At 42.1% G+C, this 22,326-nt stretch overlaps 1 protein-coding gene across 3 annotated transcripts; it reads right to left on the reverse strand.

Annotated features, from left to right (window-relative positions):
• Nucleotides 1-4,230: 4,230 nt before the first annotated feature.
• LOC116368564 (uncharacterized) lies at nt 4,231-18,109 on the reverse strand. Of its 3 annotated transcripts, none has more exons than XM_031819216.1 (21): nt 17,945-18,108; nt 17,788-17,846; nt 17,619-17,699; nt 17,395-17,519; nt 16,611-16,754; nt 16,202-16,300; nt 15,933-16,094; nt 15,722-15,821; nt 15,335-15,555; nt 14,576-14,732; nt 14,167-14,390; nt 13,831-13,951; nt 13,331-13,527; nt 13,102-13,216; nt 12,735-12,904; nt 12,542-12,639; nt 12,246-12,376; nt 11,726-11,915; nt 4,613-4,754; nt 4,423-4,519; nt 4,231-4,349 (listed from the first exon to the last, which is right to left on the reverse strand). In XM_031819216.1, exons 1-21 carry the CDS (start codon nt 17,965-17,967, stop codon nt 4,276-4,278), a joined length of 2,730 nt encoding a protein of 909 aa, XP_031675076.1. In that variant the 5' UTR covers nt 17,968-18,108; the 3' UTR covers nt 4,231-4,275. The 3 variants fall into 3 exon arrangements, with proteins under 3 accessions (XP_031675076.1, XP_031675078.1, XP_031675077.1); XM_031819217.1 differs by having other exon boundaries at nt 4,232-4,349; nt 16,611-16,751; nt 17,945-18,109; XM_031819218.1 differs by lacking the exons at nt 15,335-15,555; nt 15,722-15,821; nt 15,933-16,094.
• Between the last annotated feature and the right edge of the window lie 4,217 nt (nt 18,110-22,326).

Consider the following 22,326-nt stretch of genomic DNA (forward strand, 5'->3'; position numbering starts at 1 on the left):
TGAATATGGAGAAGTCAGTAAATGTATGTTGGGAAGATTAATGAGGGGATTTTTCCTTTTAAAAGGGTAAATGATTATTTTAAGGTGTTAGGTGTGTTTCTAGGGGTGAAGGAACAGGAAGCTAGGGATCTGACATGGAGTGGTGTAATTAATAAAGTTAGAAAGGTGGTAAATATGTGGAGGGGAAGGTCTTTGAAATTAGAAGGGAAAGTAATTGTTGTAAATTCCTTGCTGATGTCAATTTTTATTCATGTCATGAATGTTTTAGACGTACCAGAATGGGTTTTATCGGAAATAAATAAGATTTTAGTTGATTTTTTTATGGGATGGGAAAGGTGCGAAAATGTATTTTAAAACTTTGATTGCAGGTTATGAGGAGGGGGGTTTGAAGTTGGTGGATTTAAATGTGAAGAAAAAAGCAATTAGAGTCAAAATGGTACGTAAATATTTATATGGTGAATTAGATTATGGATGGAAAAGATTTTTTAAGGAGTATTTGCAGGAGGCTGGGAGGATGGGGGACAATGGTTTATTGATGTGTATGAAAAAGGAAATGTTGGGTAATATACCTTTGTTTTATAGAGAAGTGTTTGAGGCTTGGGGGGAGTTTTTACCAAATATTTATTATGAGTGTACCATTTTAGACTATTTTAAATCAGCCAATTTTTTGAAATCCCAAGATACAGTATAATAATATGTTGTTTTGTAAATATTTTATGAGGGCTGGGATGAGACAGATTGGGGACATTTTATATGAGGTCATTCCGGGGTTCCTTCCATGTGAGGCAATATTTGATAATGTGGATGAAGAAAATGATGAAATAAGTAGAACTACTGTGGAGAACATGTATAAGAGAATATTAGGATGTCTTCCTGGGGAGTGGGGTGTGTTAATAAATAAAGAGGTGGCTACAAGAGCTAAGGGTTTACCGGTTTTATATTATGAAAGTAATGGGAAGAAGTATGATTTGTCAGGTTTGAAAGTTAAAAAGGTTTCTGAAAAATGTATTTTAAGAGATAAAAACTCCTGCTTCGGAAAAAGTGTGGTCTAGGGTGTTTGCAAATATAGATGTGAAATCAATATGGAAGAATGTAAATGTAAAATATAATTCTATAGAATGTGAAGACAATGATTTTAAATTGAAACATAATAGGATATTTACGAACGTGGTTTTACATCAGATAAATAGAGATGTTAAAAGAGAATGTGATATTTGTGGTACGGGGGTGGAAAATTTTATGCACTTTTTTGTTGAATGTAGTAGATTAGAAGAGTTTCATACGTTTTTAAAGGGGATTTTAGTACAACATTGGGGAGAAGAGATTGTTGCTGGGGTTGAGTGGAAGAGGTTGTTTCTTTTTGGTTTAACTGGGAAAAGCAAAGTTTTTAATTTTAATTTGATGAATTTTGTTCTTAGCCATGCCAGATACGCTGTAAGACTAAGAAGGAATTTGGGACATTATGAAGGAAAAATTGTGAGTGTGGAGATTTTATTTAGAAGTATTTTAGAGAAAGATATAGAAGTAATATATAAATATGGTGGATGTAATTTTGAAATTTTTTTTGTGGGGGTTAGTAAAATAAAAAGTACGCCTGATCTTGGAAGCTAAGCAGGGTCGGGCCTGGTTAGTACTTGGATGGGAGACCGCCTGGGAATACCAGGTGCTGTAGGCGTTTTGCTCCAGCAGAGGGTTCTCTTGTCATGCGTGGAGCAACTGCCTTTTATTTATCACCCTAATGTTATCTTTTTATTGGACTAAATGCAGTTTGTTAGTGCTTCCCTGCCCTGATCATATCAAATAATGGACAGTGCGTTTCCCTCAATCTAGGCAGTGCATTCAGCATTTCTTTTTAGGCTAGGAGACTGTCAATGTCTGTAGTCCATTAGGGCCCTGTAAAATCCCTTCAATGTTTCTCCATTTACATTTCCCCGTTGTGTCACGCCTTGGTCTAAGTATTTTGTGTTTATCTTCATGTATTGGGTCAGGCCAGGGTGTGGCATGAGGTTTTGTATTGTGGTGTGTTTTGTCTTGGGGTTTTGGTGTGTAGGTATTGGGATTGTAGCTAGTGGGGTTATCTAGCAAGGTCTATGGCTGTCTGGAGTGGTTCTCAGAGGCAGGTGTTTATCGTTGTCTCTGATTGGGAACCATATTTAGGCAGCCATATTCTTTGAGTTTGTCGTGGGTGATTGTACTCAGTTTGCACCAGTATAGGCTATTTTGGTTTTCGTTACGGGCTTTGTTTTGTGTTTATTCGTGTTGTACGTAGTTCATTAAACATGGATCGAAATCTACACGCTGCAGTTTGGTCCAACTCTCCTTCACACCTAGAAAACCGTAACACGTTGACCGTTTGTCCCTGCATCTATAGGTTTTCGCTCTCTAAAATGTACACCTTTTTAATAGAAATATAACATGATTGGATGTTCTATGTCCACGACAACGTTTAAAACCCTAGCAGGAAACCTGCCCCAGATTTTGGGGTGTAGTTACCCAGAATGACGGCCTAGGAACTGCCTTGTTCAGGGGCAGATTTTTACCTTCTCGGCTCAGGGATTTGATCTTGCAACCTTCTGGTTACTAGTCCAACGCTCTACCCACCTGCCCGCCCAAGATTGAACTCGTATAATATTATAAATAAAATGCACTTCAATAAAGCGTTTCACATTCTCCACTGGTTGAAATACTATCCTGTGTCCTCAGATTAATGGAGTTAGATATGCATACGTTCTTTCCCTGTATATATGAATTACAAATCAATCATGTTTGGTCTATTGTATAGTTACAATGTGTATTCATTGATATCCCAGGAGCAGTAAACACTGAAGTGTATAATTGTAATACACAGATACCGCATCGTTTGATATGACTGAGTGTCTGTCATACCAGAACCACACCTTTATTTGCCAAGGAAGAGTACATGATCGGTGAATATATTCAATGTACAGGCTACAAGATGGGAATCTCATACGTGGTATTAACTAAAATACATATGTATATAGGTCTTGCATCCTTGGCACAATAAAAGGTATATTCTACTCTAGGCTTCATTAATGCCATTCAGACTTGAGGTTCATTGATTGGTATGAATATTAGTTCAGAACTACGTTTTAGGGTCCATACCCAGAGCGGCAACAGTTATTTTTAATCCGACTCAAGCAAGTAAATAGCTAGCCATGTTACTTTAGCTGCATTGCAAGGCAAGCTTACAATTGTGCAGTCAATGCTTTACAGGCCACTGTTTCACAAGACAACATCCTGGTTTGTTGGTTCTCAGGAGTCCCTGAAAGACAAATTACAAATTCATTCTAACACTAGCTCGTCTGACCTTGCTAGAGATTTTTGTAATTTAACTATGACAAATATATATAGCCACGTCTCTACATTATCACATTCCTCTCAAATTGTACATTTGCTTGACTCGTTAAGACAACTTCCATCTGTTTTGTCAGCAATCTTCGTTGAGCGCCACAAGGCAAGGGTGGCTCGTGTCAAAATGAGTCTTTGGTCATCCCAAAGCCTTGGGACCCAAATGCATAATGATTGCGCAAACTCCCCCTTGTGGTGGTCTGGAGCAATGAAACCGTCCCGCGGTGCAAGCTCGCAACTTTAAGGAGTGTCTTCAGTCCCCGCTGTTCCGTACGGTGTGTGTTGAAATCTTATCCTGATGCGGAATAGATTGCAACGTATTCATGGCTCTACTTTCGTAGTTCGGACTTGGAGATTGTGAAGAGATGTCTTGTGGGGAATGCATGGGTGTCTGAGCTGTGCGCGAGTTTAAAAACAGACAGCTCGGTACATTCAGCTTGTCAACACTTCTTACACAAACAAGTAGCGATGAAGTCTTGCTCTTCCCATTTGAGCCATGAGAGATTGACATGCATATCATTGAAGAAGAGATGTCCATATTTGGATGGAAACCAAGCTAGTGAGAGGTATCAAGGAAAGTTGTAATTTCAGTTGATAATTACCAACACTGCATCCAACCACAGCCCTGCTGGTTTCACTTTGGCAAACCACCATCTGCTATAACATTGAGTCAGTTCATCCTACTGGACAATGGAAAGCTTTTGTTTCGTCACCCATTGTTTGTCCTAGACGGGAAATAGTTGCGCAACACTTATCTCCCTCCGGTGGATGGTTCAGAGTTCCATGCTTACAAAAGGGTTGATTGATACATGTCAGATGACAAGCCTACGACATGGTGTTAAGGTAGCTCCAACGGTTAGGATTGTTTTATATAGAACACTTTATTTGACATGTTAGAACAATACATTACACCCAAAGAATGTATCCAGAAGAAACATATACATGACGCTCCTCAAAGAGGTCTTTGACATGTCGTTGACCTGTTGAGAGAGAGCGAACCTATTAGTTCAGTTATGGTCTGCCAGGGTCTGAAAAGCATAAAACAAGACCTACCTCTTTTCAGGTTGTCCTGATTCACACATTGTCCACTACAGGGGCCACCAGTGGGACTACTGGCATCACAGATGACCACATCACAATGGACAAAGACCTAGGAATCAAAGATTTGATGGTGTCAGTTTTTAAAGGGATGATTGCCACTCACAAAATTAAAGAATAAAGATTGTTGGGTGAACTTTGTTACCTGGCCACTCGGCTCAACCGCATCACCGGCGAAGGATAACATATAGGCCTCAAAGCGTTTGACGTGAGGGGGGAAGCGGACCCTGGCGTCAGCTTCTACCGGGTGGAAGACCACACTGTATGGATCCTCGGGGTTCTCACAGCTGCCAGTGTAGAGAGAGGGACTAAGTTATGAACAAGAAAACGCTGCAAACCCCAACCGCCTTGTGTACGAAGTCTTGTGGTGGTGTCATGACTGTCCTGTGAGGATCAGATCAATTTACAGCAGAAGTGGGTTCTTTCTCCCCCTCCAGTATGAACTAAAGGAATGTTTTTGCTAATAGGCTTTACCCAACAACAATCACCTTTGTCTTGAAAAAACATATACAATGTAAAGGCTAGAGACGTCCTACCTGTAGAGTAAGCGCGTTTCTAGTAAAAATCAAAATAAAAACCAATATGACATTCATTTTCTATAGCTAATCTCTGAGTGCATAAAAGGAATGGTAACAGAAATTAACATTAGACCAGAAAACCGTGAGGCGCAAGCTAGACATTTGGAACTTTCCTAACCTAGAAAATTAACTTAAGTGGGACCATTCTGCTACCACATCCAAACAATCCTACTCATCACCCACTGAGGAATCAGCGACAGGGTTGATTAGCCTATCTTCCAGAAAGTGTGAAAGGAAAATCCATCCTGTAGTTCTGTTCAAGACTAGTCATTGGAGCCACGGACAACCAATGACATTGTGACCTCATACCTCTCTAAAAACAAGTCTCTCACCGTTGCCGCCTGCTATAGACCACCCTCTGCCCCCAGCTGTGCTCTGGACACCATATGTGAACTGATTGCCCCCCATCTATCTTCAGAGTTCGTGCTGCTAGGCGACCTAAACTGGAACATGCTTAACACCCCAGCCATCCTACAATCTAAACTTGATGCCCTCAATCTCACACAAATAATCAATGAACCTACCAGGTACCTCCCCAAAACCTTAAACACCCTCATAGATATCATCCTAACCAACTTCCCCTCTAAATACACCTCTGCTGTCTTCAACCAAGATCTCAGCGATCACTGCCTCATTGCCTGCATCCGTAATGGGTCAGCGGTCAAACGAGCTCCACTCATCACTGTAAAACGCTCCCTGAAACACTTCTGCGAGCAGGCCTTTCTAATCGACCTGGCCGGGGTATCCTGGAAGGATATTGATCTCATCCCGTCAGTAGAGGATGCCTGGATATTTTTTTAAAATGCCTTCCTAACCATCTTAAATAAACATGCCCCATTTAAGAAATTTAGAACCAGGAACAGATATAGCCCTTGGTTCTCCCCAGACCTGACTGCCCTTAACCAACACAAAAACATCCTATGGCGTTCTGCATTAGCATCGAACAGCCCCCGTGATATGCAGCTGTTCAGGGAAGCTAGAAATCATTATACACAGGCAGTTAGAAAAGCCAAGGCTAGCTTTTTCAAGCAGAAATTTGCTTCCTGCAACACTAACTCAAAAAAGTTCTGGGACACTGTAAAGTCCATGGAGAATAAGAACACCTCCTCCCAGCTGCCCACTGCACTGAAGATAGGAAACACTGTCACCACTGATAAATCCACCATAATTGAGAATTTCAATAAGCATTTTTCTACGGCTGGCCATGCTTTCCACCTGGCTACTCCTACCCCGGACAACAGCACTGCACCCCCAACAGCAACTCGCCCAAGCCTTCCCCATTTCTCCTTCTCCCAAATCCATTCAGCTGATGTTCTGAAAGAGCTGCAAAATCTGGACCCCTACAAATCAGCCGGGCTAGACAATCTGGACCCTTTCTTTCTAAAATTATCTGCCGAAATTGTTGCCACCCCTATTACTAGCCTGTTCAACCTCTCTTTCGTGTCGTCTGAGATTCCCAAAGATTGGAAAGCAGCTCCGGTCATCCCCCTCTTCAAAGGGGGGGACACTCTTGACCCAAACTGCTACAGACCTATATCTATCCTACCGTGCCTTTCTAAGGTCTTCGAAAGCCAAGTCAACAAACAGATTACCGACCATTTCGAATCTCACCATACCTTCTCTGCTATGCAATCCGGTTTCAGAGCTGGTCATGGGTGCACCTCAGCCACGCTCAAGGTCCTAAACGATATCTTAACCGCCATCGATAAGAAACATTACTGTGCAGCCGTATTCATTGATCTGGCCAAGGCTTTCGACTCTGTCAATCACCATATCCTCATCGGCAGACTCGACAGCCTTGGTTTCTCAAATGATTGCCTCGCCTGGTTCACCAACTACTTCTCTCATAGAGTTCAGTGTGTCAAATCGGAGGGTCTGCTGTCCGGACCTCTGGCAGTCTCTATGGGGGTGCCACAGGGTTCAATTCTTGGACCGACTCTCTTCTCTGTATACATCAATGAGGTCGCTCTTGCTGCTGGTGAGTCCCTGATCCACCTCTACGCAGACGACACCATTCTGTATACTTCCGGCCCTTCTTTGGACACTGTGTTAACAACCCTCCAGGCAAGCTTCAATGCCATACAACTCTCCTTCCGTGGCCTCCAATTGCTCTTAAATACAAGTAAAACTAAATGCTTGCTCTTCAACCGATCGCTACCTGCACCTACCCGCCTGTCCAACATCACTACTCTGGACGGCTCTGACTTAGAATACGTGGACAACTACAAATACTTAGGTGTCTGGTTAGACTGTAAACTCTCCTTCCAGACCCATATCAAACATCTCCAATCCAAAGTTAAATCTAGAATTGGCTTCCTATTTCGCAACAAAGCATCCTTCACTCATGCTGCCAAACATACCCTTGTAAAACTGACCATCCTACCAATCCTCGACTTTGGCGATGTCATTTACAAAATAGCCTCCAATACCCTACTCAACAAATTGGATGCAGTCTATCACAGTGCAATCCGTTTTATCACCAAAGCCCCATATACTACCCACCATTGCGACCTGTACGCTCTCGTTGGCTGGCCCTCGCTTCATACTCGTCGCCAAACCCACTGGCTCCATGTCATCTACAAGACCCTGCTAGGTAAAGTCCCCCCTTATCTCAGCTCGCTGGTCACCATAGCATCTCCCACCTGTAGCACACGCTCCAGCAGGTATATCTCTCTAGTCACCCCCAAAACCAATTCTTTCTTTGGCCGCCTCTCCTTCCAGTTCTCTGCTGCCAATGACTGGAACGAACTACAAAAATCTCTGAAACTGGAAACACTTATCTCCCTCACTAGCTTTAAGCACCAACTGTCAGAGCAGCTCACAGATTACTGCACCTGTACATAGCCCACCTATAATTTAGCCCAAACAACTACCTCTTTCCCAACTGTATTTAATTTTAATTTATTTATTTATTTTGCTGCTTTGCACCCCATTATTTTTTATTTCTACTTTGCACATTCTTCCATTGCAAAACTACCATTCCAGTATTTTACTTGCTATATTGTACTTACTTTGCCATCATGGCCTTTTTTGCCTTTACCTCCCTTCTCACCTCATTTGCTCACATTGTATATAGACTTGTTTATACTGCATTATTGACTGTATGTTTGTTTTTACTCCATGTGTAACTCTGTGTCGTTTTATCTGTCGAACTGCTTTGCTTTATCTTGGCCAGGTCGCAATTGTAAATGAGAACTTGTTCTCAACTTGCCTACCTGGTTAAATAAAGGTAAAATAAAATAAATGTAGCCAATCAGAGAGAAGCCCAACCACCTACCTTTCCACGGCGGCATCCCACAAATACATTCATGCTTTTACTCCAAGCTGGTGCCGGTTCGTGTGTTCAAAAATGTATCAATGATAAGTGTCCCTTACGGAACGGTGGGGGGTGTGAAGAGAAACCTTGTAACAAGCTGTCATTGTGTCACCTGTGTGTTTAGCCTGTGTTATTTAGTTAGCTAGTAATTCAATTAAACCAACTTGTATAGTACTGAATCATAAGGCTGGGGGTTTTGCAGCTGCAAGGAGGATACGATGTAAAGTTAATAAGTTGACTATCAATTTAATAGATTTCTACCGTCTAGAGTTTACGTTGTGAGACGGTAACTTTAAAACCGCTTCCTCGGCACCCCAAATCCTACGTTTTTATTTTAAAGAACAGAAATTGAGCTTTCCGTCAACAATATTTATTTTGTTCTACTGGAATGGCTTGTTAAATGACAGATGTCAAACATGTATATTCAATTCCATTGACATGAGGTGAGATGTCCCTCTAAATGGTTCTTAAAATTCTAAATGATCCAGAAAGGGTCGCCTGTAGTCTGACCAGAATATTGATCGTGGTTTAACCAAAGTTGCCGAATAGACAGTCGGTATCATCAACAAGGCAATCATATTTTGCAACACAAGTACTTCATTTTAAACAAGAATTTCATGCAATGCGCCAGAGCAATTCCGCTGTTGGAGAAAAATTGGTCACACAAAATAAATTCTACACCCACGGCATCGGAGTCACACGGAGGACTTCTGTGAAGGGCGAAGCTCTACTATACAAAGTAACCTACGCATTGACAGTTTAGGCCTACTTTTTTAATTTGCATCTTTGGGAGGTTTATCCTTTACCGTTTAACTGCCAGATATTAGCAAAAAGGAATTTGTGAAAGCTGAAGATGTTATATTAAGAGAAACACCCACACCAGTACAAATCACTTGAGCTGACAGACGATGGTAAGGATTTTGCACAACGATATGGTTGCAGCTGAAGTGACAGATCTCAACTACCCATTTTGTGCACAGCCATGTGAATGTTGTCTTTTCCTATGATATACAAAACATTTCAGCTTGTTTTTTTAAACTGCTATGACATTGCTGATTTAATAAACAGCTGCGAAGTTACGCCGTGTCCACATGGCCAAATTTAGGTTGATACCAATTCATAAAAATGGTAAAATTGCATGATTTCATAGCAAACCCGATCCCCCAAATGAATGGTTTTGACCAATAAAGTTGCTTCACTACACTGCTTGGTGTAACATGTATCCAGATACTGAAAAGGTACCCGCAAAATAAAAGGTCATTTGCAGCGTGCATAATCATAAGTCATTGTAGCCCATTACAATGTAGGAAAAATAAGTCATCTTTCTATAGTAACCCAATTTAAATTCTTGAAATAAAAATTAGGCCAGCATGTCCATCTGTGGCAAAGTGCTCACCCAAATAAAAAATGTAGTAACATTTTTTTTAAATATGAACATTAGCTAGCTAAATAAGGTTAGCAAGATGCTGCTACACTTGACCGTGGTATTTGTGCATGTTTAGCAACTCCCAATTAGCGCATTCTCTAGGACAGGAAATTCCACTGAAAGCGGCATCAACTTCTGGGGATCCTGTCAACTGATCCTATTCAGTTTCAAACATCCATGCTGCACAGGCATCTGAACAATCCTTTAGGTTTAGTGCAATAACTGTTTTAAACACAAGAGGTCACTTGTGCCTGAATTCAACCCAAAACCAACAACTATTCAGTCAGTGTTAAGAGCAGTTGTATGTAACCAATCGGAAAGGCAAGCCAAGCTTGCCAGCCGCTCTTGATTTGCATTTGACTGACCATCAGCTTGGCACAACACTGAACTGTAGCAAACCAAAAGGATAACATTGAGTAAAAAGGTGTAGGTAATGCCAACATTAACCTTTTCACACACACACAAGTTCCAAATATCTTCAACAGTCGCCCCAGTGGGAGTTGATTTCATGCGCGTGATGTCAGAATGCACTCACCGTTCCAACATGTGGACATTTAACCCGCGCTGACCTCAGACCAAGGCACACTACCTGCTAATTTTCTAGAAGCCGTTTCAACTTCTAATTTTGCCTCATTCATTCACAAAAGTAGCCCATTTCACGGTTGCAGACCATTTAGATTTGAGAATTTAATGAGCCGGACAAACTTTCCTTCAAAAGAAAGCCCAAGCACTTCCCCAGATCAAGTATACAGTCCTTGCACATTTATTGCCTTCCTCACAAATAACTGTGGACATGCGTGTATTCCTATCAAAGTGCCTTATTTTCTGTGTCACGTGTCGTCGTTTCTACTGCATCGTACCGTAAGTATAATGTGCTTAGCGTTTTATTCATGCTTTCTGATTCTTGCCTAGATTGTAATGGACACGTGTGTAAAACACTTGAAGGTGGTACTGAATATAAGCTAACACCATACAATGCAGTCGGGTTATCACGTAAGCGTCTGTCAGACTTATGGTGATCTCAACTGGAGTAACCTCATTGTCTTGAATGCACTGAAGTCGTCAGTTGATTTGAACACGGCATCAGAGTGTAAACTATGGTACCTCAGGGTTGCCAGATCAGACCCCCCCTTTCCAGGGGTATATAGCTTAGAAAAACTGTCTGCCTCACCATTTATTGTTGATAAATTCCCAGATCTTAGTAATATTTCCTGCATCATCCTCTTCACAATACCTTCCCCCAAGGACTTAGCCCCCAATAATGGATTGTGCTATATCTTAGCTTTCGTGCTACGGTTGTATTTGTATAGTTACCTGTAAACTACTTGTCATGTGATAATGTTTGTACTTGTTACGGCGTACACATGCTGAAGTGGCCAAACTATGTTAAGATCTCAGGCAACGGGCGCAGTGAACAGCATTCTAGGAGTTCTTGCTTGACAAACATGGCTGCCATACTTTCTATACTAGATTTACATGGCTCCCTTGTACCGCATCATACTGTAAAACAAGTCAACCTGTTATTTAGACTAGATGATAACGTTAACATTGATATATTTTACAAGCAAAGCTGGAATAAAGTTGTGAAGACCTTTATTTCTCAACACAAAACATTGTTTAGATGCTTTTCAGACAACGCGGTTTAGAGTCGTTTGATGCAGCATACGTTCCAATAATACGCTGCAGGGACCACTCAGTGATAACAAGCATGTGATCATACGCACCAGAATCTCCCATAAGTGTGAAATTGGGTGGAGATCTGGTGACAGACCGCACATGGCTCACATCGTTTTTAAGCATTGTGACCACTCGACCTATGGATGGGGGCATAGCCACGGTAGCCAAAGTAAATGGCCTGCCAAGCATGATAGGTTGCTAATTACTCAGGAACCACACCTGTGGAATAACACTTGTTTAGGCCCAAAAACAACATGTTACCCATTAATGATGAGATTCCACCGGGGTCGGGAGTCACGGTCCTCGTTGAGGGTGGCCCAGCAGTGGTCAAGCACCAGCGCTACCTTGGGATCAGAGGACGTGGTCAGCTCCACCTCAAAGTGCAGAGGCTGTCTCAGGTACCTCACCACTGGATAGTCCTCCTCCTGGTGGAACGTGTTATACGAGGCGTCTGGAACACAGAACAAGACAACCGGGGGTCGTGGTCAGTGGGCACCATCGGAACTTGTCCATTAAGAAATGCATGTTTATCATATCCTGTTGTGCCCCAATGAACACAAGCCATTTATAGCCAACACTATCCACCCCCCACTAGAGGCTTCTAACAAATTCCCAAATCAGCTCCTCACCGTTACTACATAGCCACACCTGTAGATCTCAGAACGCAAGAGTAATATATCACAAGGCTTACATTTTTGGGAATGGTTTTGTAAAGGAGACCATCCAAGATTCTTTTAGAGGCTAGGGGTCAAGTTGAAATTCTGAATTTGTGCACGCTTACCCTGAGCGAGTCTCATTCTGACCATTAGTCGACCCGTCCCAGTCTCGGCAAAAGGCTCGTTGTCACGCGGCCTGGTCAGGAAGGCCAATGTGCGAGTGATGTTGGCCACATAGGAGCAGGAAACCTTTAACCTAAAGAGGGATGTAAGCAACTTCAATAGGGGAAACGTCAAGCAGTGGAGTGGACACTGGTAGTAGAGGCACATTTTCCCTGTATACAAAGTATTGAGCAATGGATGAAGAAAAATAAACCTTATGAAAGCTAATAGCTACAATTGTGATGCGTAATGCACTTACTGATATTCCTCCTCTGAAGACGTCGTGGCATTCAGCTTCACCTCAAGTTCATCTGGCAAGGAGATTTCGTTCTCATACAGCATGACATTGTTGATAAACTATGTAGTAGAGGGGAATTGCTTATTACAGCCTGCAGAAGCAAACAGTCCGTAAATACACAGTACCCATCACCTCAGGGTAATAGTCATTTTACCTTCCTGGTGGTGCCACAGGAGTTCACAGTGAAGTGGAAGTAGGCGAAGCGATCGTCACTGTAGGTGGGACCACAGGCGGGGTCGCTCAGGGTCAGCTGACCGGGGTTCAGACCGGGAACAGAATCCACCTTCACCGCCAGCGCAGTCATCGTTCCGTTAGAGAAACACTCTTGGAGGTGGGGGAGCAAAAGACAGGTAGCCATCAGACCTGGGTTCTGTATTTGTTACACTAATTGAGCTTGAACCAATGGAATAGCACCAAAATAGCAAACCATGCCCATCTGGCACTACCATTTAGACTCACGGTATTTGCAAGGAACCCATGTTAAACGACAATTTATCGTAAGTAATTGTTTGAGAACCAACCAGTCAGCGTTTTGAGGAAGCTGCAAGCCAGGGAAAAGTATTTGATGGTCATGTTGTTGTAAGGATTCAACAGAGCCACATCCAGTCGGCTCCGGACAGACGACGAGTGAACCGACTGGGAACCAATGGGAGAGTTCATTAGTCCAATATAGTATGCATGTATACAGGGTAAGGAAAGCAAAGCTAGCTGCAGCAATTTAGGTTAACATGTTTTGGGAGAGCGTCGTACCTCAAACACTGCGTCCGGCGAAGAGAAGGGCAACGTGATGATGAAGTCTGTGTCGCCCTCTGTTAAATACTGTTGAGCAAACTCATGGTTAAGCAGCCGCTTGCCAACCAAGACTACAAAAAAGGGCTCTTGGTTCCTGTAGTCCACAGTGATGTGGAAGTTCTCCTGATCACAGTTGCCAGTGACTGAGGGTGGCACTACAAGGACAAACAGTGTTGTGTTCATTAATTAAGCACAAAAAACAGGAAGGTACTACTTGAACTTGTCCAAGAAGAAACCCTTGTTTAGATTGCAAAATGTTTTGCTACGGTGGGACTGAATAAACACGATCCTGGCAAATCAGGAACAGGGAAACTGGGTCCAAATACTCTAAAGCTTAACATTCTTTGTAGAAAGACCGCATAGGAAAACCCTACAGTATGGCTAGTTGGTCTTTCACTGCCAATTTCCTTTCAGGGCAATCATTAATGAGAGGAAACCATTCAACAGTAGAGGCATACCAATGTCCAGCAGTACAGCGTCCACAACGGCAGAGTGAGAGAAAGGAGCGTACTCTGGAAAGATGACCAGGCCGTAGATCAGCTGAAGAGTGAAGGTTGTGACACCTTGTTCCGCCCTTCTCTGTAGTGAAGTTAACAGCATTGGTCAGCATTATTGTTGCAACAGAACTCTATTCAACATCAAGTGACAAGTACATATGGGGACTATTAAAACAACACTTGAGTAAATGAGGGATACAAAGTACATTTGTGCCATTATTTCTATTTTGTTGGTGGCCCACTTATTAGGGCATGAACAAATCACTGCGTGTGGCTTTGCATTTAACAGAAACACACCTCCTTAAAGACCACCGGGTCTGAGAAGGGCACCTCCATCCTGAAGGTCTTCAAGGTGTTGTCCGGGGATCTCTGCTCTTGAACATTGAAGCCCCTGGCGTTGCACTCTGCAACAGTTAGCACCATGGTGGGAAAGGTGATGTTCAGCAGCTCCACATCAAGGTTGAAGGTCCCCAACTCAAGCACAAACACTGCCTGCTCAGGAACTGTGTCCAAGGGCGTGTCTGTTCATTGGCAAACAAAGGAAAACATTTTGAAATGCGGTACAATGGAAGTTGAAAATGGACATTTGTTATTGGGTAAGTCCAGGTATTGCCTCCCCGTTTCAGTACATTTTCTGTTTTGTGCCTAATGAACAACCCAGGCATCCCAAATTACCATAGGCGCTATTTAACTAAACCAGACTCACAGTTGCGAACTTGTGGAGGCCTGGCCATCGGAGGTGTTGTGATAGGGAAGAGGACTTTATAGCTGGTGTTCTCGTGTGCGACCTCCTCGATCCACAGCAACTCAAGCATGGGCTCAATGGTGTAAGTGACAAAGTACTGGTCATCCTGAATATGGCTCTGTAAGGGAGACGAGTGATGCAGTCAGGCTGTAATACACAATTTGAGTGCAGAAACAGGTAAATGTTCCTTATAAGCCAGAATGTTAAATACAATTATTCTACCACTTTTTGCCGCTCGTAATTTAAGACACAATATCCAAAGGAAAGTATTGGTTACCAGACTTTAGACAGCTGGTAGGTGTATGGTTGTCAACTTGCATTTTCAAAGCAACTGACACGCAAAGTAAACACTTGCGCAATATGTAAACAGCAGCCGAGTGTTGCTTGCATTCAGTTGACAGTGGCAAAGCTACCGCCTCCCTAAAAAGTCAGGTAAACAATACTTTAGTGTGGATATTTGGTCTGAAATTTCAAGCGGCTAAAGGACAAACTGCAAAGACAAGAGGTAGAGTATGTTTAAGTGTAATTTTATGCAAAATTCTCACAATTTTGCAAACCATTGTATATTAGCCTGGTTAAGCAAACAATTGCTCAATAAGAAACGTTTCTAGGAGTTTACCCATGAGAGATGGCAAAGGGTTACTGCAAAGCACTGACAACTGCTATAGTATAAAGGGCTCTACAAATAAGACAGGAACATTTTACTCATCCAATGCTGACCTTGAAGTTGCCGCCAACCGCCCCCACCGGAATTTCAACAATAATATGAGCCTCTGTGACTAAAACCGAGTAGTTTCTGGCAGCCATTTCCTCAGTGTCCAGCCTCTTAGCGTCAATTCCCATGTACACCTCCAACATGGTGAAGGCATCAGAGGAGAAAAGTGGGTCTATGTGCTTGGGCATGTACCAGGTGATCACTTCTGGAGTAAAGGCCACTGCCTCTGCAGTGACACAAGAAGCCAAGTGCACATCAAAACAGAACATTTTGCAACTGAAAACTGTGCCATTATTTGGAAAACATTTTCCCAACTGAACACTACATGAATGTCTTGTCTGGAGCCAATTAAGAACTGGGCTTATAGGATCTTAAATTATTTCACACTCAACCTGGTGTTGGACAAACAGCCGTGGCATCTACTCGAGTAACCAGCCACTTCTGCTCAAAGAAGGTTGAGGTTGAGAGCACCCGCATCGGAACCCCAGCTACCTGTTCAGTAGGACACACCGTATTAACAATATGTTGCAGAGTTCAGGTAGGGCCACCGTTTCCAAATGTTTGCTCTACTGAACATGACCCAGTTCATGGAGGTCAGCTTACATTCTGGAGGTATGTCTCCTCTGCATTATGAGGGCTTCTTAACACCAGCCGTGTGAGAGTGTTGGCTATTGCATAGCCCTTCCTTTGGACCTCATCCACATTCATGACATTCTTGCTAGGACTAAAGACGACTGCTGTCATTTTGTATCCTGAAGCAACAGCCTGTCTCAGGAAATGGAAACATGAATTAAACAAAATTGTCAAACGCACATTGTTTAGCACCATCCTGTCATTTTGTAGTGAAATTACAGAAACTGAAATATATAAACCTCAGCTCCCCTCCGGAAGTTGCCGGTCCTTGCTTTCGGGCCCCCAGTGGGCTGTTTGGGGATGGTTTGGATGTCTGGAAGAGTCCTTCTGACAGACACCTAGAGAAGAAAGGCCATTATTCCCTATGCATTTTCTCCCTCCCATACAAGAGGAAATCAAGGGCCAGTTCAGAAATCTGTCCACTCGCCTCCTTAAATGCATTGAGAATAGGCCAAAATTCCTCACCTCTAAAGTTCTCCTATGTGCATTTTGAAGACGCGAGTGGAATTGAGAGAGTCAAGACCTCTACGTTGTGTCGCAGAAGAAATGAAACACTGGACAGTTGTAGCTCTAGACAGATCATTTATACAGGCAGTACGACAAGCGGGACTGTAAACATGTCCATTGGGGCATGCTCTGCTCACTTGCCTCCATGTAGTTGCGGTCGCACAGAATCTCTCGGGAGGTCCAGGGGGTGTAGCTACAGGTTTTGCCCACTCTATAAACAGGGTCTTCAGTCATGTGGTTTCCTGGCAGCCTGAACTGCATGACCAAGCTGAACATCTTATCATCCTAAAATGAAGGGGGAAGGGAAAAAACACTTCATTATATAGCAAAAAAACTAAATTCAGGTGACATTCATGCAAGTTATAGACTGTGGCAAAATTGGCTATATGAATGCAGCTGCCACTGTATTGAAGCCACACTACAGGAGTAGAGCTCAATAGTTCACATCACTGCAGTCTGTATCAGAAAGTTGGCTGGCCCTCTGAAAGCCCTCCATAAACTTCTGCTGTACCTTACGTCATCGTTAACTTAAAGGTAAGAGATACCAGACCAAGGGGTGGCTAACAATGGAGATCCTTTTGATATCCACAGAGTTAAGGAAAACTGCTTCAATGTTCCTGGAACCGGACTTCTAATACCCTCCATGCGCTAAATTGTATGTATTAGCAGCTCTACGGCAACTCAGGCTTATTGAGGACCTTTTTACTGAAGAATGGGTTCAGTTATTTCATTTTTCCATCTAGTGAGGCAAATATTGACTTGTATCTTTGTGTAGACAGGGCTCATCTGTAAAAGAGCCTGGTCTCAGCATGACTCCACGTCAAAGGTAAATAAAATTGCTACATTATGAGTTGCAAATGCAGTGACACTGAAAGGCAAACTGTCCATTTGAAGTACAAGCAAACACTACAGTTCTTAGGGTTACCATGTTTTGGGAAAAGCAGTTTTGAAGAGAAGCAAAAAACATGGCATTCCCCATGGGGTCAAATTTAAAGCTGAATCCACACTGAGTAGCAAGGCCAGGCGTCAGGTTTATGATTTGTGTGTCATCTGGAAGGGATGGAGATGGTGTGAACACAATAGTTGACAAGCAATATCAAGCCATGAATTATGAAAGGAGAGAAAGAGAATCATAAGAGGCAAACTCACTGAAGACAGCGTCAACCTCTTCAAAAAGAGGAGCGACACTCAAACGAATAACGTTACCAAGGCATTCAGCGTTGAGGTCATCTGGAATAGGAAAGGTTAGTTAAAAAAAAAATCTTTAAAATATTGTCAAACGCTTAGTGCTTAAATTTGCAAGGTGCAAAATGCATACTTATAGAAGGTGTCTGTTGTGCTTGTATGCCCACAGCTGCCATCAATAGGCAAAACAACCTGTAAGGCATTTGACAAATTATTATGATTAAAAGGAGGAAGAACACAACTCAAATGTTTGTGTCGCATAAGACTCTTCTAGGCCTGCTACTACTTACCCTGAGCTAAGGAAAATAATCATTGTAGAACAGATTTGTTCTGATAAAATACCCAGCTACAGAACCTGATATTTGACCTAAAGTGTGCAGCCTACAGCCCAGGAGTAGGCAACTTTTACCCTATGACAAAGGCTTCCCACACTCAGTCACCTGAACCCCAAAGGGCTGCACATTTTCTTTTTATTCCCCTAGCCCTACAAAGCTGATTCAAATAATCATCCAGCTTTGTTAATCTGAATCAGCTGTGTAGTGTTAGGACAAAAACCTAAATGTAAGGCTACTGTTCAATTTTAGAAGGGTGCTCCGCCCTCACCGCTTTTATCCATTCATGTCAGGGGCCATGGACCGGTGCACCTCGGCTCAGGTTAATAGAACTCCCTCATTAGCAGCACAACAGCCTTTCACAGGTGAAAAGCATAATTACCCAACCGTCTACAATTGTAGCCCAGACAGAGAGAAAGATATTGGCCTCTAATGGCCAAAATGCTGCATTTCATGCACTTTCACAATTTGAATGTAGTCAACTGGGTGGGACTACCAACTTCATTTGGCTGAGCCCTACTGGTGACCCTGTTGAAGTCATGTCCAATCGGGTCATCAGAAGGGCTCAGACAATTGTGAAGAAGAAATGTTACTACTTTAATGTGAAGATAGCCTCAATGGCGCTGCCCATGCTGTCACAGACACTATATTGGCACAGATACATAGATGAGTCTTTTATCTTCTTATGGCTTCTTATTATCTTCTTGTCCAGAGGTGCCCAGAGTAAACTGCCTGCTACTCAGTCCCAGAAGCTAAGATATGCATATTATTAGTATATTTGGATAGAAAACCCTCTGAAGGTTCTAAAACCGTTTGAATGATGTCTGTGAGTATAACAGAACACATATGGCAGGCAAAAACCTGAGAAAAAAATCCAACCAGGAAGTGGGAAATCTGAGGTTGGTCGTTTTTCAACTCATTCCCTATTGAAGACACAGTGGGATATTGGTCATGTTGCACTTCCTAGATGTCAACAGGCTTCCACTAGATGTCAACCGTCTTTAGAACCTTGTTTGATGCTTCTACTGTGAGGTGAGGGCGAATGAGAGGGGAATGAGTCAGAGGTCTGGCAGAATGCCTTGAGCTCGTGACGCTCGTTCACATGAGAGCGAGCTCTGTTCCATCGCAATTATACAGAAATAGAAATTCTCCGGTTGGAACATTATTGAAGATGTATTTTAACAACATCCTAAAGATTGATTCTATACATCGTTTGACATGTTTCTACGGACTGTAACATAACTTTTTGACATTTCGTCTGCTCCTAATGAACACGCTTCGTGAGATTGGATTTGTTTACAAAACTCGCTAACAAAAGTAGCTATTTGGACATAAATGATCGAACAAAACAAACATTTATTGTGGAACTGGGATTCCTGGGATTGATGAAGATGAAGATCATCTAAGGTAAGTGAATATTTATAATGTTATTTCTGACTTCTGTTGACATCTTTTTGGCCTGTTTGGTCTCTGAGCGCCGTAGTCAGATTATTGCATGGTTTGCTTTGTCCGTAAAGGTTTTTTGAAATCTGACACAGCGGTTGCATTAAGCAGAAATATATCTTTAATTCTGTGCATAACAATTTTATTTTCATCTACATTTATTATGAGTATTTCTGTAAACTGATGTGGCTCTCTGCAAAATCACCGGATGTTTTTGGAACTACTGAACATAACGCTCCAACGTATACTGAGATTCTTTTGATATAAATATGAACTTTATCGAACAAAACATACATGTATTGTGTAACATGAAGTCCTATGAGTGTCATCTGATGAAGATCATCAAAGGTTAGTGATTAATTTTATCTCTATTTCTGATTTTTGTGACTCCTCTCTTTGGCTGGAAAAATGAGTGTGTTTTTCTGTGACTTGGCTCTGACCAAACATAATCGTTTGTGGTGCTTTCGCCGTAAAGCCTATTTGAAATCGGGCACTGTGGTGGCATTAACAAGAAGTGTATTTTTAAAATGGTGTGAAATACTTGTATGTCTGAGGAATTTTAATTATGAGATTTCTGTTCTTTTGAATTTGGCGCCCTGCACTTTCACTGGCTGTTGTCATATCGATCAGCCCTAAGAAGATTTATCTATCTCTATGAGGCAAGACAATTGTCATTCAGGATTAAAAGGTGACTGCACTTCCTCATTTGGCCTTAGCTGTGTTCGAATACTCGTACTAACTGTACTGTTTGTGACATGAATTGAGTATTTAGTATGCTTATTGGTCATAGTATACCTGTATAAATATATCATAGTATACCTCTATACCTCTGGCCCTTCTTTGGACACTGTGTTAACTAACCTCCAGATGAGCTTCAATGCCATACAACTCTCCTTCCGTGGCCTCCAACTGCTCTTAAATGCAAGTAAAAACTAAATGCTCTTCAACCGATCGCTGCCCGCACCCTGTACGCCCGTCCAGCATCACTACTCTGGACGGTTCTGACTTAGAATATGTGGACTACAAATACCTAGGTTTCTGGTTAGACTGTAAACTCTCCTTCCAGACTCACATTAAGCATCTCCAATCCAAAAGCCCCATTTACTACCCACCACTGCAACCTATATGCTCTCGTTGGCTGGCCCTCGCTTCATACTCGTCGCCAAACCCACTGGCTCCAGGTCATCTACAAGTCTCTGCTAGGTTAAAGCCCCCGCCTTATCTCATCTCACTGGTCACCATAGCAGCACCGACCCATAGCACACGCTCCAACAGGAGAATCTCACTGGTCACCCCCCAAAGCCAATTTTTCCTTTGGCCGCCTTTACTTCCAGTTCTCTGCTGCAAATGACTGGAACAAACTGCAAAAATCACTGAAGCTGGAGACTCAGATCTCCCTCACTAAGCTTTAAGCACCAGCTGTCAGAACAGCTCACAGATCACTGCACCTGTACATAGCCCATCTGTAAATAGCCCATCCAACTACCTCATCCCCCTTGCTGTATTTATTTATTTATCTTGCTCCTTGCACCCCAGTATCTCTACTTGCACATTCCATCTTCTGCACATCTACCATTCCAGTGTTTAATTGCTATATTGTAATTACTTCGCCACCATGGCCTATTTATTGCCTTACCTCCCTTATCCTTTCCTTATTTGCACACACTGTATATAGACTTTTTCTACTGTATGTTTGTTTATTCCATCTGTAACTCTGTGTTGTTGTATGTGTCGAACTGCTTTGCTTTATCTTGGCCAGGTTGCAGTTGTAAATGAGAGCTTGTTCTCAACTAGCCTAACTGGTTAATGAAGGTGAAATAAAATAGAAATAAAAAAATACTATGGATATATTTAGTATGCCAAATGTTCCAGGATGTCGTACTAAATTCGCCAAAATATGAGGCAATAACACGAAGAGGACACTGTTTCAGTACTTTAGGGCCATAATGCAATTCTTCAGGAAATGGGACTTTCCAGATTTGTTGGAAATGGCGGAAAATATGCAGTCGAAGTACAACGAGAGCGGATACAAATTCATTGCTTTAACTAATTATGACAAATATTAAGAAAATGTTGAGCAATGTAATAAAGTAATTACTTTTTAAATAAGTTAACTTACACGTTATATGGCTGACAATTGTTAGCTACACTGGTCTTACGAACCACATAGCGTATCAGTACAGCAGTATGTACCGCGTATGTTGTTAGCTAGATACCTAACGTTAGTTGGCTACTTATAGATAAAACTTGACAGTATAAAACTATAGGCTATCTAACTAACTACCCAATGTTTGACGTGATTATTCCCGTCATTCTGAGTTTAGCTAAATGGTATAGTCATTGTGCGTTCTCAATGGACATTCGGGTGCTTGTAAATTCGCTCTGGCTGTCTACTCTGCTCTGAATTTACAAACAGACAATCTGACAAAGCTCTGAATTCATGAGCGCATTCTGGACTCCTGATTGAATTTAAGAACACACCTGAAGTCGTATAATGTCTAACCAGTCATTTGTTATGCTAGATAGCTAGCAAAGAGGTTGCATAGCAACAGCATCACCTTCCGGTAGACAGGTGAAAAGCTAGAACGCGCAATTGAAAGCATACTGTTCGTTTACAGTATACTAAAATGAACTAATATATATAGTATTCAGTATATACTCATTAAGTATGTAGTATACAGTATGTTAGTGTGGGTATTCGAGCACAGCTCTTGTTTTTCATCAATGCTCATTAAGAAATGCTAGCGGCCATGACTGAAGGCAAACAAGAATTGTCTTGGGGTGTGTGGTTTGATGTGGGTGTTTTTCTTGGATGTGTTTTACCATTCAATGCAATAAACAAGTGCAGTGCAGTAGTGAATTAGTAAGGTAGCCAGCTTTGCTGTAGAAACAACAAC

Source organism: Oncorhynchus kisutch, unplaced genomic scaffold (assembly GCF_002021735.2).
Source record: "Oncorhynchus kisutch isolate 150728-3 unplaced genomic scaffold, Okis_V2 scaffold1959, whole genome shotgun sequence".
Classification (NCBI taxonomy): domain Eukaryota; kingdom Metazoa; phylum Chordata; class Actinopteri; order Salmoniformes; family Salmonidae; genus Oncorhynchus; species Oncorhynchus kisutch.

Excerpts from the sequence above, each read along its gene's own strand:
- LOC116368564 (XM_031819216.1), bottom strand. The coding sequence starts at position 17,967 with ATGATTATTTTCCTTAGCTCAGG. Across the intron at positions 14,391-14,575 it reads GCCTCCACAAGTTCGCAACT|ACACGCCCTTGGACACAGTT; the intron begins GTGAGTCTGGTT and ends GCCAATGAACAG. Across the intron at positions 13,217-13,330 it reads CGCCGGACGCAGTGTTTGAG|TCGGTTCACTCGTCGTCTGT; the intron begins GTACGACGCTCT and ends ATTGGTTCCCAG.